The sequence below is a fragment of the Zootoca vivipara genome, chromosome 4 (assembly GCF_963506605.1).
Source record: "Zootoca vivipara chromosome 4, rZooViv1.1, whole genome shotgun sequence".
NCBI lineage: Eukaryota > Metazoa > Chordata > Lepidosauria > Squamata > Lacertidae > Zootoca > Zootoca vivipara.
Window position 1 is genome coordinate 75,726,147 of NC_083279.1, and position 27,652 is coordinate 75,753,798.

The 27,652-nt window shown below is 40.6% G+C and overlaps 1 protein-coding gene across 9 annotated transcripts in view; it reads right to left on the minus strand.

Annotated features, from left to right (window-relative positions):
• Positions 1 to 27,652, minus strand: part of NBEA (neurobeachin) — a 354,996-nt gene that overhangs the window by 211,841 nt on the left and 115,503 nt on the right. For 5 of the 9 annotated variants that reach the window (XM_035114666.2, XM_060273784.1, XM_035114659.2 and 2 more), the window contains 4 exons: positions 24,906 to 25,032; positions 20,183 to 20,236; positions 17,416 to 17,543; positions 9,539 to 9,600 (listed from right to left, as the gene is read on the minus strand). In XM_035114666.2, the coding sequence (XP_034970557.1) occupies positions 9,539 to 9,600; positions 17,416 to 17,543; positions 20,183 to 20,236; positions 24,906 to 25,032 (371 nt within the window). The remainder of the gene's footprint in view (positions 1 to 9,538; positions 9,601 to 17,415; positions 17,544 to 20,182; positions 20,237 to 24,905; positions 25,033 to 27,652) is intronic. The other 4 variants (XM_060273785.1, XM_035114663.2, XM_035114662.2 and 1 more) reach the window with 1 other exon arrangement.

Here is a 27,652-nt window from a genome sequence, read left to right on the forward strand (position 1 = left end):
ACACTCCCGGCGACCTGGAAGTGGGCAGCCGCGCCGCGCCAGTAAGAGCAGTCGGCGGGGGTTGCTGGGGGCTGCATAAATGAGCCTTGCGGGCCGCATCCGGCCCCCAGGCCTTAGTTTGGGGAACCCTGAATGTACAGTGACTTATCCATAGTTGGCATTAAACAGATATTATATATACGGTAACAACACAGAAGTAAAAGTGATTTCATTTGTAAGTAACCCGGGTTTCCTAATCGTTTGAATGCCTCCAATGCACAGAGAAGAGCTTTCCAAACTTTTCATATTGGTGACAGTTTTTCATTTCGTGACTCAGTAATTCAGTTTCACTAGCAAGAGAGGATAAAAGAGTGGAGAAAGTAGCTGGAGGGGGAAGGAACTATTTTATATCTTATTGTTAGGATTTTGTTAGCTGCCCTGAATGTCTTTTGAAAATTAGATGGGATATAAATTTAAATAAATTGATACACACACACACACACACACACACACACACACACAAATGTGAAAGGTGGCACAAGTATCCATATTGCCATGAAATTATAAAGATCAGGAAGTCATTACATGTCCCAATTTTGGACTCTTTGCCATACCAGCACTAAGAGTTTTCTAGAAAATTTTCTAGAAAGATATTATTGACCTGCTGAACCATGTCTAAAAGGGATTTCCCTCACCGTTTCCTAAAAAAAAAAAAAAACTGAATCCAATTTATAACACTATTATTAATTCTACCCATTTCCCTTTCATTCTCTTTCCTCTGTGAAGTCAAACTGAAGAATTACTCAGTGGCTATCTTCTCACCCAATAATGCCTGAGATGCAGCATCATTTAAGAGCATTTTGGGGAAACTGTGGCAACCGACCAGGGGAGATCATATTTTGATGGCATCAATCCGGGGGAGGATTGAGTGGATGATAGCTGCATCTCGGGCATTCTGGGTGGCAGGATTTTTACAGCTAATTAGGTTAAGACTTACCCAGTCAGTACATATATGAAGGGATATCATAATATCACGACCTGCTGACTAGAGATGGAAGGATTTATCAATTTTTTGGTTGAATAATTGTATCAGAAAATTCAGATAAGTGTGAATTTTGAAAGATGGCTATTTCTGTTCCCATATTGTTTTGAAAAGTGAAAAACTGATAGAAATGCAAACCAAGTCAAATTTCTCCCCCAGCCCGCCTGCTGGCTTGATAAATCATAACTACTAGGAGCAAACAATACACACCTTGACTAATGGAACACTTTCACCTCTTGAAGCAATATCACCTTTTAATTTGACAATATCGCAAATCTTGTTATTTGGTGAATGTAAATTTTATGTGTTCTTTGTTTCTCCACAAATAAAAGCTTAATAAAATACTTGAGATTTGCCTTTGGGTTTCAGAAGCACTTGTCTAAACCATATAAATCTCCTGCCACTTAGCTCTACCAAGCTTAGATTATATGCACTGGGATGATTAATTGTGCATGACCTTTACATCATTCCAAAGTACTCCTGCTTGCATTATCTAAGTGTCTTTAACTAGCTGGAGCTAAATATGTGGCAAAATCCTATTTTTATTTTATTTGTTTAACCATTTCTACCCTAGAATCTGGGGTAGAATATGACTTACAAGTTGTTGGTTTTTTTAAGCATATGCATGATAAACATTATAACCCATTCAATCTGCTTTCAGACCTAGTGCCTGTACCGAAACCTTGCCTGGTGAATGATCTGTGCCATGGGAAGGACAAAGGACTGCAGTCCTGCTAATCTCATGGACATATTTCAATACCATCAACCACAGCATCCTTCCAGATAGGTGTCAAATCAGTATCTGAGATCAGTAATGGAATAGTTGAGGTTTGATCACTGGGATCTTAATCCCAATAGTACAGAGGCACTATTGATGGATACTTCACCTGTTCAGGGAGAGTTTTTGTGTGTGGGTGTGTAGCATCTGTGCTAAGGAGTATTTCTCACTAGCCAAGACTGTTATGGCTATTCACGTTCTGGTCACCTAGAGCAGGATTGGCCAAACTTGGCCCTCCAGATGTTTTGGGACTACAATTCCCACCATCCCTGACCACTGGTCCTGTTAGCTAGGGATGATGGGAGTTGTAGTCCCAAAACATCTGGAGGGCCAAGTTTGGCCATGCCTGACTATTGTAATTTGTTGTCAAAATACAGCCACTAGGCTGCTCACTGGAACCAATCATTGGGGATATCTCACTATTTAAACAAGTCCATTGGCCCTCTGTCAATTATGTAACACTTTGAAAGTCTTACGTAGTTTGGGACAATGAAAGAATGCCTTCTCTCACATCACACCAATATGCCCAGTTTTTATTCTATGTTATTGGGCTTCCAACTCTCAGCATCACCAGTCAACATAGCCAATGGTCAGCGATTGTGGGGGTGTAGTCCAGCAATATCTGGAGGACCACAGGTTCTCAATTCCTTTTAGAAACAGAAAATTGCGGTGCTACTGCCACCAGGAATAACCATTCACTACATTCCAGTCATCAGAGATACCTGGAACAGGGCCTATGAAGAAGATCGTAAAGTACAGCAAAGTTTATATGAGAAAATGAGGTATCTGAAGTATCTTGAAACTAGACAATTCATGTCTTTAAAGGTAAAAAAAAGGCAGCTAGTTAGTTGCCTGTTCACAATACGGTTGTACTCCCTCCAAAGGAGCAGGTGTACAGTCTACATTGCTGTTGTCGGAAGCCCAAATGCCTTAGCAGTTAAAAAAAAAATCAGGAGTAAAAATACTAGATTATTGTTACCACAAATAAACAGTAACTGAATAGTTGAGGTCCTCATATTCAGTTCTTGGGTGATGTCAACAGACATGGGCATCTAAACTCACTTGTGTGTTATTTTGTTCCCAGTGCTGCTTCTGAACACATCAGGGGCCACCTTCCGACCCAGCGGAAGTTTCAATTGACTCTCCATAGGCTGCCTCACAGTAATCTTAAAGTACTCTATTCTGGATGCCTCTCATTATGATGGCTAGCAATCCAGGGAAGACTGCAGCTGGCATATCTAAGCAGGTAAAATGTGCTCGTAAGCACAACCACTACCTGAACATCCAGATATAGTACTGGATTCAAAATCACTGTATACAAGATACGACAAGCTGCATTGAGTTTAGATGCTTTAGATCAATTACTGTTTATTTTGGTAACAATGGTCTTTTGTGTTTTTTCCATTAAATATCACGTCCATTTCTAAATATATTTTCCACAATGCATTTTTTTCTTTTCATTTGTCGTAATTAATGGAGATAAAGGTGGTACTATTTAAAGATCAACATTTTAAAGCCACTGTTCTAAACACTTCTTCTTTACTTATGCACTTAGTTTAAGTACCTATTGACCACAGCTTCTTGTAAAGACATAGTTTCAAAACAGTGACTTAGCTCTTGGGCTGAAGTTCTGTTATGTTCTCCTCCCTATGAGGGTCTCATAGGGACTCTCATCTGTTAACTATAAAGAAATCATTTTTGCTTGTTACAAGTCAAATCCCTCTTCATCAATCCTCAAGTAGTGCCTCTAGGGTGATCATGTATTCAGTGTATAATATCTGAAAGTAAACATGTTCCTAAGGAAAACGATAACAGTATTCCCCCCCCCGCCCCGCCCCGCCCCCTGTGCTGGTCCTTTATTTAAAAGCCTTCAGTCAAGATCTCAAGATTATGGGCTTTGTGAAAGTTACATCACCAGAACACCAAAGTCCCTTTTGGTTAATCAGAAAAGTCAAATGTTCTTGGGAAAACGTTATGCATATTTAAGCTAAATGTGTTTTAGAGTTTCAGGTCCCAAAACAGTTTCACTCTTTTCCCTGATTAGTTACTATATTGAAAAATATAAATGAAAAATCTGTATTAAAGAATGAGACTTTTATTTTCTAGTTAAGAAAACAAAAACTACTGGCAGATATGGTACAGTTTTGTACAAAGATGAAGGAAGACTCACAAGATCTAGCCTAATGCAGTGCGAATACATCAGTATTCTGAAGAGGGGACTTATATAACAATCTGGAAATAGTTAGGAGCTATTGTCGTTCTTAAAGAGAAAAGGAACCATTACTGAAAACCAAATCTGCTCTGTATCAAAGAAGGAGCTATACTAAAAAAGAGAAGAAAAGAAATTTAAGAAAAGCTTCATGGTTTATTTGAGAAATCTGCCACAAAACAGTATCACAGATGTGATAAATAAAACTAGGCTATAGGGAACAAAGACCAGCTAATAAAGGGCAGATCTTGTCAAAAACAACATCTTAATCCCACCCACGCCAGAAAATTAACTTAATTCAAATGCATTGAACATGTCATTACATATTATGAATTTTCCAGAGGACCACTGTAGATGCAATAACCAAAATCAATCTAATTTTAACCTCAAGTTCATATGTGTGAAATGCAGTGTGTTAACACAAATGAAGGGAAGCTATTAAAAAGGGACAATAGCAACCAAAATGCAAAGAAACAATAGCCATTTCTCAGTGCCAAATAACGCAGTATCCCTTTAGGAGTTTCCATAAACCTTAAAGCGAATTTTTCACAAAGACTAAATTCCTCTGGGGAAACAGACTTGATTGCATATCCTTCGGAGTCTAAAAACCTGCCCATATGAACTGAATTATCCATGACATGTACCTTCAGACGTTTGTAATGTGATATTTCATGTAAATTTAGACCATACCTTGGACATGAGCCGCTGGCAATGTTAAGTTTATTCAGGAGCTCAGATAAGAAAAAAATTCTGACATCCTTGCTAATCTGTAGTCGTTAACATGGAATTTCCAACATAAAGAGCATAAAAGCATCTAATTTGCTGTAGCAAATGAAAGGAAAACAAACTTTGCATTTCCCTTTCCTTTTTCAGAGTCTACTGTTACCCTAGTTTATGCAAACAAAATATTTTCAAAAGCCTTCTCGGTTATCTATCTTTTTGAAGATAGATACTTCAAACTCTTACATCAGACTGCAAAATGTAATTAATTCAGAACATAAAATCAAAACTACTCTTGTTTTCAAGCACTGTCTAACGGAACCTGTATCACGATATGGGGAAGTTAACATAGGGATACTACAAATATCAATTGGAAATGAAGGTTTTAATGCAGTAGGGAAGGTAGTAAACAGTATTTCCATTTTAGCGAAATATCAGCTATGTTTCCAAAAAAATACCCATCTTCATTTGATTCATCATTTTGTATGACTAGAATGTTGGACAATGAGCTGGGAGACCAAGCTTTGAATCCCCACTAAACCTAACCTTCCTTACAGGTAAAATAAAAAAATTCCTTCAGTAGCACCTTAAAGACCAACTAAGTTTTTATTTTGGTATGAGCTTTCGTGTGCATGCACACGAAAGCTCATACCAAAATAAAAACTTAGTTGGTCTTTAAGGTGCTACTGAAGGAATTTTTTTATTTTACTTCGACCCAGACCAACACGGCTACCTACCTGTAACCTTCCTTACAGGATTCTTGTGAGGATAAAAGGAGGAAGGAAGAACTATGATGCTCTTGGAGGAAAGGTGAAATATAAATGTTAACAATAAAGTAATGCACTTTGCAACTAATTTTCTCTCCACTTCAGGTTAGTAACAAAAAAAGTTTGCAGGTTTTAGTTGACTGATTATCACAATATTTTAATTGATTAGCAGTGCAATCCAGCACCGGTCTACTCTGAAATAAACCATACTGAGCTCAGTGGGATTTGTTGCCAGGCAAGTGCATATAGGAAGGTCCCCAGATTTTTTAGAACTGTTTACTTAGAACAATGATGAGAAACCTGTGGCCCTCCAGATGTTGCTGGAATGCATAGAAGTTGATTAAGCATCTATGTTGTAGTAGATTAGTAAATTAGTCTGTAATATGGAAGTGTCCCAACCCTTTCTTTCATATGGGCAGTTGCTGCTCCAGCAGCTGGAATTCAGTACTAACTTATCTCCCAAATTCCTAATCACAACCTGAAGAACCTGAATCATGAGTTATGCTTAATAAAAATAATACCATAATAATAATAATAATAATAATAATAATAATAATAATAATAATAATAATAATGGCTGCTGTATGGGGCACCAGTTTTCTAGAAGCTGGTAAAGCTATATGGTTTTGAGGGACTGGGAAATTTAGGCTGTTAGTGTGAACTCTCTCTGTTGAGTTTTTATTTTATTTTACTTTCATCATTATAGTATTTTATCACTGTTGCACAGCTGTATAACACATGGATTTTGACTTTATTGTGTAGCTTTGGTTAAGGATAGGTGAAGGTAAAGGGGCCCCTGACCATGAGGTCCAGTCATGTCCGACTCTGGGGTAGCGGTGCTCACCTCGCTCTATAGGCCGAGGGAGCCGGCGTTTGTCCGCAGACAGCTTCTGGGTCATGTGGCCAGCATGACAAAGCTGCTTCTGGCGAACTAGAGCAGCGCACGGAAACGCCGTTTACCTTCCCACCAGAGCAGTACCTATTTATCTACTTGCACTTTGAGGTGCTTTCAAACTGCTAGGTGGGCAGGAGCTGGGACCGAGCAACGGGAGCTCACCCCGTTGCAGGGATTCGAACCGCCAACCTTCTGATCAGCAAGCCCTAGACTCTGTGGATTAACCCACAGTGCCACCTGGGTCCAATTCAAATAAAATAATGGTGGTAATAAAAACAAGTATCAGGAAGGCTATTTTTCAGATTGCAAGCTCCTTGGAGAAGGAACCTCTTATAATCTATAAATTTCCATGATGACTAATGATATCAAATAAATAAAATAAAAAACCATGGCACCATTGAAAGTGATTAGTATGATCTTCCACCAGCCATAAAATAGCACCCTCCCTTACACCCTACCTCTTGAGAGTCCCATGGACTGCAAGAAGATCAAACCTATCCATTCTTAAGGAAATGAGCCCTGAGTGCACACTGGAAGGACAGACCCTGAAGCTGAGGCTCCAATACTTTGGCCACCTCATGAGAAGAGAAGCCTCCCCGGAAAAGACCCTGATGCTGGGAAAGATTGATGGCACAAGGAGAAGGGGACAACAGAGGACAAGATAGTTGGACAGTGTTCTCGAAGCTACCAACCTGAGTTTGACCAAAGTGCGGGAGGCAGTGGAAGACAGGAGTGCCTGGCGGGCTCTGGTCCATGGGGTCACAAGGAGTCGGACACGACTAAACGACTAAACAACAACAACCTTACACATGTTTCCCTCCCAAAGGCCGTTGGGAGGGTGAAGGATCGTCTACAGTGCTTGTCTAAGACATTTTGTTCCCTGAGGAAAAGATGGTGCCTCTTCGTATTTCACATACAGAAACTGATTAGACTGACAGATGAACCTTAATTCGACACTGCTAATGGAGCAGTGTTCTCCTCCACATCTGAAGCATGTTTAGGGGGGCAACTCAAGTCCTCCAGTAGAGGATAATGGCCAGGGAAATTCAAGGAGGCTCCTGCCCCAGCATCTCTCACTTTATCTAATAGTAAAGTCAGCCCTGATCTTCAGAAAACTATGGAGTATAGGGTACCAAGTACCAACTCCACAATCAAAACAGTTTTCTTAGATTCTGAGTACATGTATTTCATTCCTATTTTTTTCATTATTATTTTTATTAAGGATTTTCTTGGGTTACAATGGTAGTGCAGTGTCTCATGCATCATTTTTACACATCAATTTAACTTGTTGAGACATTATGAGGAAGGGGGGAAAGAGGTGGGTGGGATGGGGAGTTGGGTGTGGTGGATTGTCAATGTTTCTGTTTTTCTTGATATGTGTAGGGGTTCGGCATCAGCGTCGTTTATTCCTATTTTTGTGAAATTTTGAATAAAATATATGCTTTGGTACTTGGGGCTGGGGACTGGGAGAAGTGGAGTGAAAAGGGAATTGGGTACCCATCCACCTAACATTGCCTTTCAAACCATAAAATTTAAAACGCAGTGTAGCTTTGTTTGTTGCATAGCTCCACTACAATGCTTAAAAGACAAAAATAACAAAGGAGCTTAAATTTCTCACTCTTCCCCTCAATCAATATTTGAGGCAAGTTACATCTCTAGAGTCCTTAATGGCAGGAATTCCTGGAGCCAGCAAATGAGTAATGTTAAACCTATGATTAGATGATGAGGCCATCAAAACACACTAGACCCTAATGCTGCATTCCACTTTATCCTTGTGAAATGCAGTTAAAACAAAGAGCACGTAAGAAGGTACTGAGAGTTATTCTCTCGCTCAAGAATCTGCCTATGAACTGCTTGCTGGAGAACTCGGGGGACTAAAAGAATATTTTGCTATTTCCCAGGAAGTAAGGACTTAAAATTTAGGTAACAATTTTTTTTCTGCAGGAGACATTTTGAGGTGAGAAGTCCTGCTACTGATATCATTTCTTTACCACAAATCCACTCTGCACACAACAACAACAACAACAACAACAACAACAACAACAACAACAACAGCAACAACAGCAACAACAGCAACAACAGCAACAACAGCAACAAAGGCTCAGTTGTTTCCTCATGGAATCCAAAGGAAAGTGCTACTAATCAACGAGCAAAGAGCAGGTAAGAGGGTGAAATACCTAAAACTAGGCATAATTGGCATTAACTTTCAACTCTGAATATTGCTAAAACATTTGAATTATTTATTGGCACAGAACTGATGGAAAAGGAGACAGAGCTAAGACTATCTAGAAAATCAGAAGGAAGTATACAATTAATGTCAATTGATGATATTCACAAAAATAACTTTGTATGTGAATTTTGTACTTTGGAATACATGTACTGTTTAAAACTGATCATAGAAAGAGAGAGATTGAAGTAATATATGGAGGAAGAATGAATATGCTTATTGAATTAGTAAGAGATAAAAGGACAGTTCATCTTCTAGTACTTTAATGTTAAAATCCATATTTATTGTCCAATTAGAACTAAAAACAAAATCTCACATCCAGATGTCTTTTTTGGATTTCCTCTTTTTCCCGGCATCAGAAATATGCCTTGAAGTGTGGTAACCCCCTCCCCACCCTGTGGTTCCCGTGTTTCCTGGATTCTAGTCCAGTTACAAGATACCCGGTTATATTTCCCTGCATCCAGGATGCAGTAGCCTACTGTATCTCATGTTATTTTATCAATGGCATTTCAAATCTAGCACCCAACTCTAAATGGCTTGCAAAGTAGACTGCACAAGCAATACTTCCAAAGCGAAATATACTAGAACAAGCAAAATAAGCTGTCCATTTGCAGGATTTTTTCAATACTGAACCATCCATTAGTATTTAAGATTGGATTTACCAGCCGATCCATTTATCCAGTTACTAATGCAATTTTAATTAAGCTTTATAATGAAATATTAGAGTGTATTTTTCAAGTCATAGGTTTTGTATCTGTGTGCTTCAGCGGGAGTATGAATGCTTGTATGGGTACTGCTGCAAGAAAAATAAGGGTCTTCCTCTTCAAAAATGTTATGATGATAAACATTACACTGCATTTTGGTATTATGGCGCTGTCAACAGAACAAGTATTATATAGCTAAAGCCATGAATAATCTTACCTGTGAACAAAGAAGCATAACAAGCTCGACCACTGAGGTGCTAGACTTCATGCAAACAAGGCCTGTATGAAAGGTGAAAACAAAGGTTCAGACTATAAATATAAATAATAAAACTTGTTTCCCCACCCCCTTCAATATGGAGGAATCTAGTAAATAATTCTTAGCAACAATCTAAATCACTATTCATTTGTGACCCAATCATATTAATGCTTACTCAGAAGTGCTATTAAGTTCAAATGTGCTTACTCCTAAGGAAGTATGCATAGGATTACATACCTCTATTATTATCTCCCACATATCCAGAGGATTAAAAACAGTTTATTATTATGAGTATGTACCCTGTTTTGCAGTGCAATACATTCTAATTACATTTTTGTTGTCTAGATAAAAACACACTACAGTGGTCCCTCGGGTTACAAAAGCTTCGGGTTACAAACGCTTCAGGTTACAGACTCTGCTAACCCGTAAGTAGTACCTCGGGTTAAGAACTTTACTGCAGGATGAGAACAGAAATCGTGCGACGGTGGCGGGAGGCCCCATTAGCTAAAATGGTATCTCAGCTAAAGTGGACCTCCAGAACGAATTAAGTTCTTAATCAGAGGTATCACTGTATAAATAGTCTTATGTGGCATGAGGGGGAGGGAGGGAGGGAGGGAGGGAGGGAGAATGAATATTCCTCCCCACCCACCCACCCCATGCTGATCCAGAGTGTACAAGGAAGCAACTGAACTCCCACAGACCAACATTCTCACCCCACTCTCATTTTGCTTATAGTGTCACACTTCAAGTTATTTCTAATGATCTTGGTCTATCTACAAAGCTCCCAAATGGCAGCTTCTTTGGTTGCAAGATATTGGGCCCATGTCCGCTTGCAGCAGAGATAAATATCTCATTTTAATTCCTATTGCGTAATAAGAGTGTCTTGCCACATATATAGCAAGTTTTAACTTTCTCACTCACATGGGATTGGTGTATGTGGATTGGTCTATAACAGGGATGGGGCTCTTCTGATTCGTGAGCTGAAGGAGGCTATCCAGGCCATGCCTATGCAATGCCCTTCACAGCCCTCCTTGAATGCTTTTGCCTGGCTGATATATTCTTGAACTGTGACAGTGCCTCTCACTTGCCTGGATGCAGAGGTAGGAGTGTGGGATGCAGAAACCTCTGCTTTGGTGTGACTAAAATGTAGCATATTATACTAAAGGGAGAGGCATATCAGTTGTTCCACCCATTTTTGCTAACACTTACTATTTCACCCCAATGCATGGCTGACTTGGGGTGCTGAAGTGTTGGCCTCTAGTAAGAGATAAATGATGCAGTCCAACTTTTGACTGTTAATGTGTTTTGAAAATGCTGAATTTTTAGACTGTTTTAGTAAGCTGGGGTTCCAAATTTCAGCATTATATCTAATGAGTCCTGCTTTGTAGGAAGAAGGTACAATGCCATAGAATTTCCCGGATTAGACTTCTTAAACATTTCAAGTTCTTAGCCATGTGTAGTATCTCCAAAATTTCATTATGTGAACACACACACACAAAAACATGAGTTGTTAATTGTAACATGTCAAGTCCTTTTAATAGATGGCAGAAATTAACAAACACTGGTTAGGATATTTTCCCATCATTACATTCTACATTTTCCTTCCATTAAAAAAAAAATCATATTTATAGTAAACAGGAGGCCGCACAATATATTTCAAGCAGTCAGAGAGAATGAAGATCTATTTCTTAATGTAACTAGGCTGCATCAGATTGGCTTAGAAATAAGCTGAGCCATGCCCCAAAAAGAAAATCAGGAAATGGCTCAGTTCATTTATGAGTCAATACAAATTTGACCTTCCCTCTTATTTGAAAGTCAGGGATCGCTTGAAAGCCTCCCAGAGTCCTGGCTATCTTATGACAGCCACACAAAGCATTGACATAAATAGTCTGCACAAATGAAAACTGCTGGTGATGGGGAAAAGCATCCACCCTGCTAGAGGACTCTTGGGGAAAGATGGTCATTGGTGGATGGCAAGCTCCTACCCACAAGCACTTTTAACAGCTGTAGCTGTCAAAATTAGCCAGGGATTTTGGAGGCCTTTCCAGTCCTTGACTAATCCCAGTGTTTTTGGTTTAGGTTCCCTGTGGGGTTTCTCCTAACTGTGCAAAGATGTAATTCTGGGGCTTGAAGGCTGGTTGGGTACTGGGGTGGTAGGATGGGGCAATTATGCCAGAAGAAGTGTGGAGTGTTTGCACTGATTACCTCTTTTCTGACAAGATCATTACAAGTCCCCAAAGCTCATGTCTAGATGTTTACCAAGGCAAGCTTCACAAAAGCTCTAAATTCATCTATTTTATTTAAATGTATTTACAAAATGCTTAGTATTTTTTAATTTTCTAAATAGTGTACAACAGTTAAAAAAACCGAAAATATATAATAAAACATCTAATAAAGTAGAACTTAAAAAACCATTTCAAATACAAGTGCTATAGGTCTCCTTATAGGAAAAGGCTAGGTGGAAAGTAATGTTCAGTTTGGTTCATACAAGCCCTATATGAATGAGTTTAAAAGCTAAACCAACGACGATAGGATGACAAATGTGTATTTTTTTAAAAAATGAATTATGTTCCTGTAATAAAAATCATTGCTTGTAGCTCTAGGTTCAATAGGTATGGTGAAGAAGCAAATTGATTTAAAAAGGCATGGATGAAAAGCCACTGAAGATAAAACTGTTTCTACAAAATAATACATATATTTATTGCAGGTAATGGATAAATGCGCTTTTGTGCCCATTTTGCTAACAACCCCATCTTATTGTACAGCAAGACAGGACAAGCTGTAGGAAGGTGCTAGCATTCCACTCTATCAGATTTACAAGCAGACAGTTAATTAATAAAATAAGAAGTAGATGTAAAAATCTCATTTAAAGAGACAATTGCTGTAATTGATCAGCTTTTCTCATGCTCAAGAGCTGGAGGATCAAAAAGATTAATGGGGCACTTATCACCTGCAAACCACATCAACTACTAGACATCTGACAAAAAGAGCTAAGCAGAAGGCATTACAGTCAAACCACCCACAATTAGCATGATCTACTACGCTGCAAGGCCCAGTTCTTCCTCTCCCAACTTGGGACTTTTGTAGCCCAGTCCCCTTGTCATGCAACTCCTCTGTGATATTTGCAAACCCCAGTGTTTATCTGCACAGACCTCCTGCGTTAGAAACCATTTGCACACATGAACTGGCTCTAAGGTGCCTGCAGAACTTATACCTGATATGAAATATGCAGGATGGCCCAGCTTGCTATACAGGGTAGAGACCAATCACTTCTGTGAGGATCACAATGAGACACTTATCCACCCCCCCCGCCAAGATCATGTCCTTAGCTCTGTGGTCTGCCAGGACCAGCCCAACATCAAGGACATGATTTCCTGCTGGCCAAAAATGCCAGGGAATATGCACAGTCCAAGACTTCTGTTATCTCACTCTTCCAGGCCACATTACAAACATGCTTCTGACGCTTCCTATTCCAGTCCTTCTGCCCCTCAAGTTTCTACCAAAGCAAGGAAGAGAAAAATCACAAACTCTCCCCACCACCACCTGCCTAGTGGGAAGGACCTTGCCTTGATTACTTTAAAATATTTTAATATAATTTTTGATTTAAAAATAGGTAATTTAAATGTTTCTTATAGATCATTTGGGAAGGATCTGTATCCTCAAAAATGGGATACAAACTAACAGTAATACATAAATAAAATTGCCTGCTAATGGCACAATGACCTGTGATAACTCTGAAGGGGGGGGGAGGAGATGCTGCTTTCCAATGCTGCTTTTTTATGGGATGTGGCATCTGAAGAGCTCTCTGTTACCAAAGTGCTCAGCCCCTTAACTCCAGAAGTTTTGCCCTACTGGCTCTGGCCTTTGCAAAAACACAATGGAAGCAAACCTTGACACAGATTGGGTACCCTCCCTAATGTGAGATAAATTCACTATTGATTCATAGGAGCCCAGAATGCTGGATATATGATAATGCCTAATTATACCTGATCTTATTACCTGAACTTATCGGTATTACTAAACTGAAAACTATGGAGAGACCTGGTCTGAATAGAGATGTTGGCTTCTTGTCTCATTACATATGCTAAAGCTTTTTTGTCATCTGCATACTATCCTTTGCTTTCTCCTGTAGGACTAATTGCAGTCGTTAGCAGGTCGTCAACAGGTTTTTCATACCCACTGAGTCAATCACCCATCTCCTACTACCCTTCTGAAAAAAACCCCACCCCACCCTCCCATTATATATAAGGGTCTGGTGACTTCTGTTTCAGTGTATCTGAAGAAGTGTGCATGCACACGAAAGCTTATACCCTGAACAAACTTAGTTGGTCTCTAAGGTGCTACTGGACAATTATTATTTTTTATACCTGATCTATTTGCCAACTGCCAACATGAGCATACACTTCTATCTGGTCATTAATTACCCTGGCAAGACAAATGTGTCCTTTCCAGTTGGGAGTGCCCCAAAAGTAACCTAATCAATAGCTATTTGCAGCTCTTAAGGATGAGATGCTATGATCCATGGGGTCACGAAGAGTCGGACACGACTAAACGACTAAACAACAACAACAAAGGATGAGATCCTCCACCTTTGTAACACAATAAACTCCATAAGCATCCAACCATAGGAGTCAACTCCTAGGGGCTGAGGTCCCTTGCCCTGCTCAATAAAATATTTGAGAGGGCCAGTTCCCCCCCCCCAAGCTGATGGACACTGTCATTCAAATGGTATGTGTGTTCCATGTCTTGTGGTCAATTTTGGGGCAGGACTTGCCTGGGCCTCCCCAATATTTTATTCAAGTTCGCACCACTTGAATATAGAATAGATTTAAGGAACCTTGCCTTTATTAGCTCATGAATCTCATATTGTCTAATCATTCTCTTACCTCTAAGTGCTTAGCATACCACCTTTTTTCTTTAAAATATCCTTTCCTTTCCCTAGCCAAGCCTCAGTCTATTTGTCTCAGGTAAACCATCCCCTCAGAAATCAAGTCTTAATTCTCAATATACCACGTCTTGTTCTCAATATACCATGTCTGAGTCACCTAGAAATTCAGGTCACTACTTGACGTCCTTGGCACTTTCAGGGCCAGCTGCTCCAACCCCAGCTAGTTTACATCATTGCCTCCTATGCTCCACTCTCCTGCCTCTCCTCCATGTTAGTCAAGAACATTGAGGAGATACCAGTGTTATGTTCTTCCTTGAGGTAACCTTGTTTTAGAAATATTTCAGGTGTTTGTTTATGGGATGTGACCTTTTAAGTAATAATGGCTTGGAGTCAGGTTTATTCGAAAGAACACCTTCTTCGACATGTAGCTATCCAAACCTTGAGATCTTCCAAGAGAGTCCATTCCACTGTTGAACAGCTCTTATAGTCAGAAAGTTCTTCCTGATATTTAGTCAGAATCTCATTTCTTGTAACTTGAAGTTATTGGTTCAGGTCCTACCCTCGGGAGCAGGAGAAAACAAGCTTGCTCAATCTTCCATGTGACAGTCCCTTAGATATTAGAAGATGGCTATCATATCTCCTCTCTGTCTCCTCTTTTCCATGTTAAACCCCTCAACCGCTCCTCATAAGACTTGCTTTCCAGACCCTTCATTGTCTTGGTTACCCTCCTCTGCACACATTCCAGCTTGGGTGATATATACTTTTAGCTTCATAATGAATTTTGATTTAGGATAACTTCATCCCATTAAATACCCAGAGTTTGTCTCAGCAATGTCTCCTTCATGACCTACATCTAACCCTGTTCAGATAGTATTGCATAATCAATACCTCATAACAAGAAGGATAACATGACATGTACTTCAGAGACAGCTGGGCACAGAATGCTACTATCCAAAACAAAGAACATTTAGAAGGATTTAGGTCAGGATTTCTTTTAAAAGGCATTTCAAAGCTTAGAGCTTTCTTTGAATATCAAGGTATAATAGCTGTCCTTTGGTTTTCTCTGTCACACAAGTATCATCTACTCCAATACAAGTTCCATAGCAGTGTTGAGTTAATGAATCAATGAAGCTAAAAATTAGGGATGAATGGACATACTCAGTTCATGGAAGACCCATTTGAGTTCAGTACTGTTTGGGTTCCATTGGAGTTTACAACTGCAAACCAAGTCCACCTCTCAGCCAGTCACACTTGCCTGCCCTCTTACTTACAACTAGACCAAGGCAAGGCATGGCATCTTCCTCCTCCTTAGTCTCAATGTTGCATCTGTAGAACTTGAAAGGATAGAAGAGGATAGGGACTAAAGTAGAATAAGTTGGCTCTGCCTGTTATTGAGCCCAGCTCCGCATACTGTTGGGCTCTATGCCTTCTGCCCTATCTGCCCCAATGGGTACCAACCACCCTATTGTGGAGAGAACAGAATGTGTATACATTTCTGGGTATTATATTGAGACCACAGTTTCTTGCTGTGTTGGACACTACCTCACAAACAAGATTTTGAAGTTCAAAATAACCTACTGATTTAAAATAAAATATACAAATTATAAGTCATAAATAAAAAGACACATTATCTTTCAGATTTTAGGTATGTCTGTTTATTCAAGTATCAGATGCAACTGCACTACAATGGATTGTTGAGATCTGCTCCTATGCACAGCAGACAAAGATTCTTCTGTCTCTAACTGGACATGGGACAATGCTTGAAGCTGATTGTGCTGTGACCAAAATGACCCCCAAAATCCTGTGGTAACAGCTGCTGCTTAGTTCCTCCTGTGTAGCGCTTCTTCCCCCCGGCCCAATCTCTCTTGTCAAACAGTATATTCTGCCAAATAACATGGAAATTGTCAAGACCCTGAGCACTGCCTCCACTGGAATGCAAGCATGTTAATGTCTATTGTGAGCATCTCTTTAACCTTTCATCATTCACATTCAATCATTCCCTGAACCTGACTGCAGGCATACTTATGTAATATGGCACCTCTTCAGGTATATTTAACTAAACAAGATTTTTTTGTATAGGAAGCATTCAGTATTCTAGAGAGTACAGATGCTAGAAAGCCACATTCAGGTATGCCATTTCAGCACACATCTCTTATGTCAGTATCAAGTAACACAATGAAAAGCCCTGCAGAGCATATGCATCAAATTCCATTGAGCTATAGAGAATACACATAGTAAGCAGAATCCACATGTTGTTTCTGCTTATGACAGAACTAGCACTGTATGCAATTGAAAAAATATATCCCTGCTGTGAAATTTATAATAAAATTTACTTTATGGATTTCTTTTACATTATCAGCTACTGCTGCAAGTGCTTGAGAAGGCCTATTTCAATATATCTCTATATAAAAGTTAACTGAGATAATTAGCAAAGATGAGCAGATACTCAGTTACTTCATTAACTGCCCTGGTAGCAATGAATTCTCAAGTGTAATTGGTTGGTGTGTGTGTTTTTTTCAGTCACTGTGAAAGATGAGAGACTGGGTGGTAAAATGTGTAAAGTGATGGAATCAATTTTTCACATATACAAGCATAGGATCTGAACTGGTGGTGATTGACTGTCATGGACCGTTTGGGTGCAGAGGTACTGCCACAGGTAGTGGTTAGTGAGAGGAGAGTTTAACCACAATCCTAGTTGGGACAACACACAAAGCTGAACCCTGGCCTAGCTTCCAATGACAGGGTAGAACAAAGCAGCTGCAATCTCTTCTTTGGGAGCCAACAAGTTTGCACTAAGCCACAGTTTGGCTCAATGTTACATGTGAAGATGGAAAATGCATAGACATCGGATAGTATATATGAATTATGTTGGAACTGAAAATTTGGTTGAGATATCATAATTGCAAGCTCTACTTCTTTAAAAGAATTAACAATAACGATAAAGTATTACCTTCTATTAGAAGCTCTTGTCCGTGACTGCCCAGCAGAGTACGAGACAGGAAAGGGGCAAAATCCACGAAGATTTCCCGAAGGAGTGGGGCCACTTTTTCCAAAGCTCTCTCAAGCTTTGCAGTGATACTGTTGAAAACAAAGTACATTGGGTCTAGAAATACAAGCAACGCAAGATATCACACATCTTATTGATGCTTCCCAGAATTTGAGGAATGTACATATCCACAGTTAAAATCAATGGGTCTACACTAAGTATTACTTAGCTAGATATCACTCACAGTAATTAAAATAATTTAAGCTAATACAGCAACACAGGTATCACCAAAGTGACAAAACCTCCTGCATCATAATATGTTATATATACACTAAATAAATCAGAATCTATCATTTTCTGTTTTTCTCAAAAGAGATAATATATGGATAAATTAAAATATGTCTGCCCTTCATACTGATGCATTTATAACATATAAGCAATTTAAAGTTTAATCCATTTTTTTGCGTGAGTGCTAAACTTTATTTGGGAAAACACTCTACCTTAGTCATGATTTCTTTGAAATTAGTCCTCCCAAGTTCAGTTGCACCCATTTCATGTTAAACCGTACTCTGGATTGCAGCCTTGATTTTCTTAGGCCACTTGACTAAATGCTGGGCTTTTCTTTAGCATGTGCCCAGGAGTGTGCAGTTAAGTTGGCATTTATGCTAAAGTAAAGCAGTACCATTGGGAAAGTGCATGTAGACCATCCCCATCAGAGGTATTTTTGTTTTAGCAGTCAAAAGACCCAAGAACCTAGCCATGGCCAGCATTTTACATCTTGTGTCAGACACAAACATATCAGCCATTGACCATTTCAACTTGTCAATCAGGTTTCTTTTTAAACATCAACACCACCACCTCAGGCAGTACTATTTTTAAAGAAGAGTTTGCAATGGTTTATTAACTTGTTCAAATGTTTAAATCCCACAGTTTCTAATGTACACATTAATAATAATAATAATAATAATAATAATAATAATAATAATAATAATAATTTATTATTTATTATTTATACCCCACCCATCTGGCTGGGTTTCCCCAGCCACTCTGGGCGGCTTCCAACAGAAACATTAAAATACACTAATTTCTTAAACATTAAAAGCCTCCCTGAACAGGGCTGCCTTCAGATGTCTTCTAAAAGTCTGGTAGTTGTTTTCCTCTTTGACATCTGTTGGGAGGGCGTTCCACAGGGCAGGCGCCACTATCGAGAAGGCCCTCTGCCTAGTTCCCTGCAACTTGGCTTCTCACAATGAGGGAACTGCCAGAAGGCCCTCAGTGCTGGACCTTAGTGTCCGGGCAGAATGATGGAGGTGGAGACACTCCTTCAGGTATACTGGACCGAGGCCATTTAGGGCTTTAAAGGTCAACACCAACACTTTGAATTGTGCTCGGAAACGTACTGGGAGCCAAATTAACTTAATTTTGCATTCTTTACAAGTAACATGACAAAGCTATTACAACTGTCACATTCAAATAACCTTTCAAACATTGGGTCATCAATTATTGGTTTATTTATGCAGTGTATACATCGTATGTCCAGTTTCTATTCTCATTTTATAGTCTGATGTCCTTGCAAGTCACAGCCAAAAAGTACGTTATTTTTTGTCCGACATATGAACTTAGGAAGGAATGTAGAAAGTGCCTTATTACCAAATCAGACCATTGGTCCATCTAGCACAATTTTTCTACACTGAAAGGCAGTAGCTCTCTGGGATTTCAGGCAGTGGTCATTTCCAGCCTTATTTCGATATACCAGGGTTTTCCCCTGAGAACACCCGCATACAAAGGAGATGCTCTTCTTCTGAGCTACAGGTCTTCCCCATACTGTATTGTCTCTACCCACTCCCCCCCCAATTGCTATGAATTGTACAAATATTACCAAACACTAAAGAGGGAGAAGCAATGAGTAGTTAAGGAAAACACAATTTCATTAATTTTAAAGTTTATTTCTTCTTTTCCATGTGTTCTAGGCAGATTACAAATATATATATAGTATAACAAAATGAATACAATCATTCATAAGGTTAATAAAACATGGCATGAACTGCTTCTTTAAATAGATAATGTTAACCAACTTGGAGATGGACATATTTAGGCTTCTTTTCATTATGTTATTTGTTTAAATAACTAATAAATGCAAATAATTTATTAATAATGGCAAAAATAGCCACGGCTAGGTACAACTTGTATGCTTTTAACCCAATAAAAAGGAAAGCAACTTTAAATTACCACTACCTATTAACAGTGGTGCAGATAGGGCTGAACTTTGTGGCTGAAGGTGAGGCCCCAAATGCCTGGCTAGAGAGCAACTGATGAGGAGACAATGATGGCAAACAGACCCAGTGTCAACATGAGCATCTAAAGGGGTCCCAATAACACTGTTAAGTTGAGGGTCTAAAGTTAACTAGTTGCACCACTTCCCATAAGCTATCTACTATAAATTCAAAGCCAATTGACATGTTTTTATGATATAGCAGGTCACAGAAACTATGTATGCTTAGGACAGCTAAAGCAGAACTACAGATGATGCACAGTTGTAGTTTATTTACAACTACAACTGACAGGCTCTCTGGTCATCTTTGCAGAACCACAAGTTTGCATAACCACCCAGGACTGGCCTAGACAGTTCAAAAACTGTATAATGTTGTTCTCTTAATATCTGAACTCTGTCCTGGATCCCCAGTGGCCAAGATTTCACATGCTTTTTTCGGGACTGGAAATTTATTTTTACCTTGAATATAGGAGCTCATCACAACTGGATAGTTTTTGGTGCATTTGTGAAACCCTAACATAAAAACAAAATAAAACAACTATTGCACATTTAAGAATCATAAATAGATGTGAGTGCATTGTATCTACCAAAGGCCAGACTGCATTCCACTCGGGGAGGGGGGCGTGTAATCCATGTGACAACCACAGTAGATGGTTCTGGAAGATTGGTTTGGGACCCAAAGCTATCAAGATGTTATCAGGAACTGCTGACCATTGCCCCATATGGTGAGCCACTGCAGTCTCTCGAGGTTTGTGGCCTTATAAAAATAAGCCCAGAACTTAGTTGCTTAGCCTCTGTTAGTAGGCAGTTCTAGTAGCAGAACATAGGACTAAACTCAATACCGAGCCAGGTCCCAGTGCAGTTGAGAATTCAAATGAGAAGACCAATCCACACCAAAGGCTATCTATATTATATATTATTATTATTATTATTATTATTATTATTATTATTAATTATACTGCCCTATACCCTATACCCACAGATCTCAGGGCGGTTCTTCTACATATTGCAGGGGAAATGCCCAAGCCACCTCTCTTCCACTACTGCAATGTCATACCAGAAAGAGCATATTAATATGAACACAGTCTCTTAAATGTAAGCATTATCTTTTTTTAATCATCTTACAGGACTCAACTATTCCACCGCTTACAAGAACAATCTTTAAAATGGCTAAGGCACTGCTGGATTATAATGGTGCACATGAAGCAATTGCACCAGGGCTCATGCCTACAACTCTGTTTTATAGCCCTCTTAGAATGAGGACTATTAAGCAAATTGTGCATACACAATTCTCAGAAATTTCTGAGAGATAAGCTAGCTCCACTGCTTCTGCCTTTCAGACTTTTTAGTAAATCAGTGAAGTCAGGGCTGTGATTAACATGGGTGTTGTTTTGGGGCCAGGCTATAGGAATCCATGGGATACTAAGACCTGCTGTTTTCCCCTCCCCTTTCCTGTATTTTTCTTTCCTGTTTCTGCCCCATTTCCAAGCCCTTGGGGTCTCCACAGTTCTAAAAACCTACATTTTGTAACTTAAAAATGTGAAAACTTTGCAAAGAGGCTGTGCAGGCACTTATGTCCAGGCTCTCACGAAGAATTCAATGTATAGTAAACTTACAATAAAATGGTGTACATGTCTATTGAGAAGCAAATACATGTCTATTGAGAAGCAAGGGGCTTGCTCCAAGTGAGGTTGGTACAAGATTTCAGCCTTGGCTTTTTTGTGAGGTTAGGGTGGAAAGGTTCATAGTGAAGGGGTCGGTACTGCTGCAAATAAAACAGAACTTACAAGCAGCCTACTATGTTCAAAGTCAATTTATAAAGGAGGGGTTTAAAATCAAATAATACTTTTAACACAATTAAATTATTATTTAACAGAATTAAACTTATTCTATTACATTTTTAAATCCTGTTAGCTATTCACAATGGTTTTGCCATTAGGAAAATAGAAGCAGGTTTTATTTTTCCACTGTGCAATTAGGGAAAACACAGGATGTATGTTTTTCCTAAACATTTTACCTGTAAAGGTAAACCTGTAAAACTTAAACAATTTAAATGGAGGCCGACCTCCAGTGGCTACAGGCCTAAACTAACTCCTCTTAGGAATCAATCCAACCTGGGAATAAGCTCAACTGAACACAAGTGGGGCTTACACACAATAATCAAGCCAGATTGAAGCCTTGGAGCCATACTAATCTGAAGGGGTGAGGTCCCAGAGAAAAATATTTTGTTTTATAGTACAAAGATACATTACTCTGGTTAAAGAAACAAACATTTGATGCAAGCGAGTACCCTTTTGCATCCATTTTAGACCCCCTTCTGTCTCTTAACAACAATCAGGTGGAGAAGAGTAGGCTGAGAGTTGGTGACTGGGTCAAGGCAGGAAATGAGCAAAACAAGGATGAACAAAGTGGATTTAAAATGTGGAACTGCACATGCTCAGAGTATTTTATTTTTGTTTATCAAGGTTGATAAATGTTTTGCAGGTGTTTTGCTGAGTTGCGAAACTACACACACATGGAGTATTTTTGGTAGTCACAAGACATATTTTGTGGTACTTCATTTCATGCATTCATTTTGGGGGGAGCAGGGGCCCTATTTTGGAAAATAAACTAGGGCCCCCTAATCACCTTGGACCAACAGTATATTTTCTCCAACATAGTTGTACTGAGCATTTATTCTGTCACAGCTATCAAAGCCTATCCTAAAGTTATCCCCCCACCCAATAATGCTTACTCAGTTGTTATAAAAACATATGGAAAGATATACATGGAATCAGGGCCAACCCACCAATTAGCCTCAGAGAGGCAGTTGCCTCATGGCGTAAGCTGGAGACAGATCTGCCCCCAGGAGCACACTGCTTGCTGCCTCAGCAGCAGAGGAGGCAGAGGGGACGGTGGTGGAGGAAGAGGTGGGGGCAGCCCCATTTTCTGTTTTGCTTCAAGTGGCAAAATTTCCTAGGCTGGCCCTTCATGGGATATCCAACCAAGCAAATAGATATAAAGCTTGTATTCTTTGTGATTACTGGAAAATTTCCCTTGGGAACAAATTAAAAGCACATATATAAAACTTGCCATTACTGGAATTTTATCTTCCTGCAGAAGCATTTTGTTTTCATTGTAACATGCTCACAAAAGCAATGTCATTTTTACCAGAAGGGTAAAAACCAGGAGATCACAAAACAATGCAGAAGGGGAAAGATAAAGAATTATGCTGATTGCTGATTGTTTTTTTTCTTTGGTTTGTGTGTGTTCTCAATCTAAAAATGGCATTAACAAAAATAAATATGAGAATTACGTACAACTCATCACGTAGGGAAGAGGGTTTTTAGCCCATGCAACATGCACAATAGATTTAATATATCTCTGGAGACATAGAAATGGGGTTTAGCAATTGAGGTTAGAAATTGATTATTTTGCTATTTAAACTAAATGCAACGGTGCAGTATAGAGGCCATAGGAAGAGGGAAATCTTTAAATAAATAAGGTTGTCTTAATATATACTTATGGAAAACCATGTTTTATGTAAAATCCAATTACATTTTGAATGGTGAAATAGAAGAAAACGTAAGAAAACATAGGGGAAACTTCTACTTATTAGCATTTTTAATCACAGAGGAAACACACTTCTGAAATTAATGCTTAAATAAATACAGTTCAACAATCACAAAGTGGGAATCAATAGACTATTCCCCTAAGCAATATAGCTATTTTAATATCCAAGAGAGCCAGCCAGAAGACGACATTCCAAATGGACTATCAAAAAGCCTGTAACACAATATTTGACTTGCTAATAAAGGACATTTTTCTAGATTGATCAGTGAGCAAGGAGAAAATTAGGCACATAATCCGTTCATATTTTTTTACAGTTATTTGACTAAGATGGATAGGCTTTATAAAATTTGATTGGCTATCAAGACACACAAGAGCAGCTTGTAACAAACATAGTTTTATACACTGTATTATATTTCAATGGAAGCTGGCCATCTGCCCTGCAGTAACCCTTTTCCCACATTCAGTGAACCTAAAAAAGGTGCAAAATATATTAATCTCTTTGTAACATTTGCACTAAAATCCCCTCTGAAATCAGCCAGTTAGGATCTATTGGGAAGGGGGGAAATACATTTTTTCTATGATACAGTGCAATCCATGATAGAGCTCCTAACATTTCTCAATATAGAGAATTCTGCCTTGGTGTACAGAGGGCTGGTCATGTAGTCCAGCCCTATGTAAACCAAGGCAGGATTCTCTATACTGAGAAATGTTTACCCAATCTCCAATTACAATTACCCATCTATATTTTTTCTAGGCAACACGATCCATTTTCAATTGTCAGGAAGATCATCATAAATATTTAACCCTCCTGTGACCTAAGTCCATTGCCTCTTGTCCTGATCTCAATAACAATTGATATTTATGACAACCAGCTTACATTTGAAGATAATATTAACCTACTTTATTTCCACCTATTTTTTGTCTCCAAGACATTATGGAGGAGTTACAGGTAGATAGCCGTGTTAGTCTGCCATAGTCGAAACAAAAAAAACAATTCCTTCCAGTAGCACCTTAGAGACCCAACTAAGTTTGTCATTAGTATCTGAAGAAGTGTGCATGTACACCAAAGCTCATACCAATGACAAACTTAGTTGGTCTCTAAGGTGCTACTGGAAGGAATTTTTTAATTTTGTTTCAGTTATGGAGCAGATTTGGCCAAACTGGAATTTGCTAGTCACTTCCTTTGCACTGAGAAGCACAAACATAAACTCCCAATTTCCACAGAATATTTTATACGTTTCATTTTTACCTTATTTATTTCTAAATTTATATACCAGTTTTCCATGAAAATATATGAAGGCAAATCTAATTGTCTGAGAAAAAGGAGTAGGCTGGTTTCCGTTATGCATGGTCTAACTTTTATTTTATAATATTAAGAGTTCAATGTCCTTTAAAATGCCAAATTAAAAAAAATGCAAATCAAAGGTTCTCAACTGATAAATGTATAACTATTCTATCTTGATTGTGAGTCTATATTTCTGCTTATGGGCATATAGGACATTTAGCTGGATGAAACAAAGATCTACCTAGCCCAGAACTCTGTTCAAGAATTCTTGTAACAAGCAGGTTTTAGGTGGTCCACTAGAAACTGCCAACCGGTCCACCTCCTAGAATAATTTATAAACTATACCTCATGTTTTCAGCTGAATCCTCTGGCATTGGTGCAACTGTCTGAACAGCAGGTAGGTTCTTACTGGTAGCACCATTCACAAAACTAGAGGATGACGATGACGATGACGATCCTGAATCCACTGCACCTATCCCCAAAATAGAGTACATTCAGTCTGAAAAACAATGCATCAACTTCACAGTAAATAAACATATTTTCTGAACATCATAACTCAGGAACTATTGACTTAATTTTTTTACAAATAGCTTATGAGACAAAAAGTAAACAATGATAAGGAGCTGGGAACTAACCTACATTAATCATGCTTTAGTCACACTCTTAAACTAGTCAAAATTTCAGTGGGGTTAAAGCAGCGGTCCCCAAACTACGGCCCGGGGGCCGGATACGGCCCAATTGGCCTCCCAATCCGGCCCGCGAAAGGTCTGGGGATCGGCATGGCCATTATGCACTTTTTAAAAAAAAATCCCAGTGAGAGCCATTTTACCCCCCTGCGTCACCTCTTCCTCGCCGCCAGGAGCCTGCGCCTGTACTGAGCGCAGCAGCAGCGCCACGGAAGGGAAGCATGGCACAGGCTCCTCCTGGGCGCCGCCTGTGGCCGCTCCTCCTCACGCTGCTCCTCCACGCAGGCCCATCTAGGCTAGTGGCATCACGTCTCTCTCCTCCTCCGAGGACTCAGCGCCACACCTCCTTCTCCTTTCCCCTGCGCTGGGTTCCGCTCAGTCGAGCTTCACCCACCAGTGCATGCACAGCTCTTGCTGGTCCTGCGGTGCGTGCGCTGGTGGCGAAGCTTGACTGAGCGGAACCCAGGGCTGGGGAAAGGAGGAGGCGCAGCGCTGAGTCCTCGAAGAAGAAGAGAGACGCAGCGCAGCCTCTCAGCCCGGAGGAGAAACCTTCCCTCCTCCACAGCTCGCTTTAAAGCAGCGAAGCTGGGCAGGAGCCGGGCTGCTCGTTCCTCCCCGCCCCTTTGCTGCCTCCCCCAACTGCGGCTCCTGTGCCTGCACTTGTGAGAGCCAGCAGCGGGACAGGAGCCTTTTCGGGCTTTCAAGAGCAGGCAGAGGAGCCCAGGGAGTGCCCAGGAAGGCGGTGGGAAAAAGCGGCGCTGCGCCTTTAAGGGACTCTGAACGGAGCTCCTGGCTCGCCCCGCCTGCCTCCACTCAGCTTCTTCCGCTGGGCTGCTTCAGCTGCCTCGGCTCCTCAGCCCCAGAGCCCAGAGCCCAGTCCAAAAGGCAGCTCCGCTGACTTTTCTCCTCCTGGCTCCACAGCCCTGGGCAGCAACAAAGGAGACCTGCCTAATCTGCCCTAGGACCCCAAAATATCAATCTCCCGCTGTGTGTGTGTGTGTGCGTGCGTGTGTGTTCATCCTGGTGTTTACCTCATTCATCTCTTAAGGCAGCTGGGTCTCCCCCACTCTCTCAGTGCCAGGCTAAGAGCTCACTTACTTTGCAGTAAGTTCAACGGGAATCAGGTAGGGCTCCCCATGAAACATGGCTAAAGCCATTTGTCTCTTCCAATGTTTTTTATGATGATCAAATTCAGTTTTAAACTTTCAGATACAAAGTTCCCCCTTCCCCTCTCCAGACGCCAAAGACCAGTACTGTACAGTTATAGTTTTTTGCCATCTGTTTTTAGAGCAATACTGTATTATAAAGAATTAATGGTGTCACTTTGGACTGCCTTGAATGAATGTGGCAGCATCTCCCTCCTTGAACCCACACCCCCAGTCTTCCCTCCGTGAAGGCAGCATCTCCCTCCTTGAACCCACACCCCCAGTCTTCCCACCTTGAAGGCAGCATCTCCCTCCTTGAACCCACACCCCCAGTCTTCCCTCCGTGAAGGCAGCATCTCCCTCCTTGAACCCACACCCCCAGTCTTCCCTCCTTGAAGGCAGCATCTCCCTCCTTGAACCCACACCCCCAGTCTTCCCTCCATGAAGGCAGCATCTCCCTCCTTGAACCCACACCCCCAGTCTTCCCTCCTTGAAGGCAGCATCTCCCTCCTTGAACCCACACCCCCAGTCTTCCCTCCTTGAAGGCAGCATCTCCCTCCTTGAACCCACACCCCCAGTCTTCCCTCCTTGAAGGCAGCATCTCCCTCCTTGAACCCACACCCCCAGTCTTCCCTCCTTGAAGGCAGCATCTCCCTCCTTGAACCCACACCCCCAGTCTTCCCTCCTTGAAGGCAGCATCTCCCTCCTTGAACCCACACCCCCAGTCTTCTCTCCTTGAAGGCAGCATCTCCCTCCTTGAACCCACACCCCCAGTCTTCCCTCCTTGAAGGCAGCATCTCCCTCCTTGAACCCACACCCCCAGTCTTCCCTCCTTGAAGGCAGCATCTCCCTCCTTGAACCCACACCCCCAGTCTTCCCTCCTTGAAGGCAGCATCTCCCTCCTTGAACCCACACCCCCAGTCTTCCCTCCTTGAAGGCAGCATCTCCCTCCTTGAACCAACACCCCCAGTCTTCCCTCCATGACCCCACACCCGAGGGAGAGGTGCACCCGTGGGGGGCTGAGCCGCCTCTCAACAACTCTGGAAAATGGAAAATGGAGTCTCTGTCCCTCCGGACTCTCTATCTCTGCTGCGCACCCAGAGAGAAACATGGGGTGGGGTGGGGCACGGCAGGCGTCCTTGTGCCACCCCAAAAAATAAAAAATAGTCCGGCCCAGCACAGGGTCTGAGGGGCGGTGGACCGGCCCCCGGCTGAAAAAGTTTGGGGACCCCTGGGTTAAAGTCTGGATCCATCTGAATGT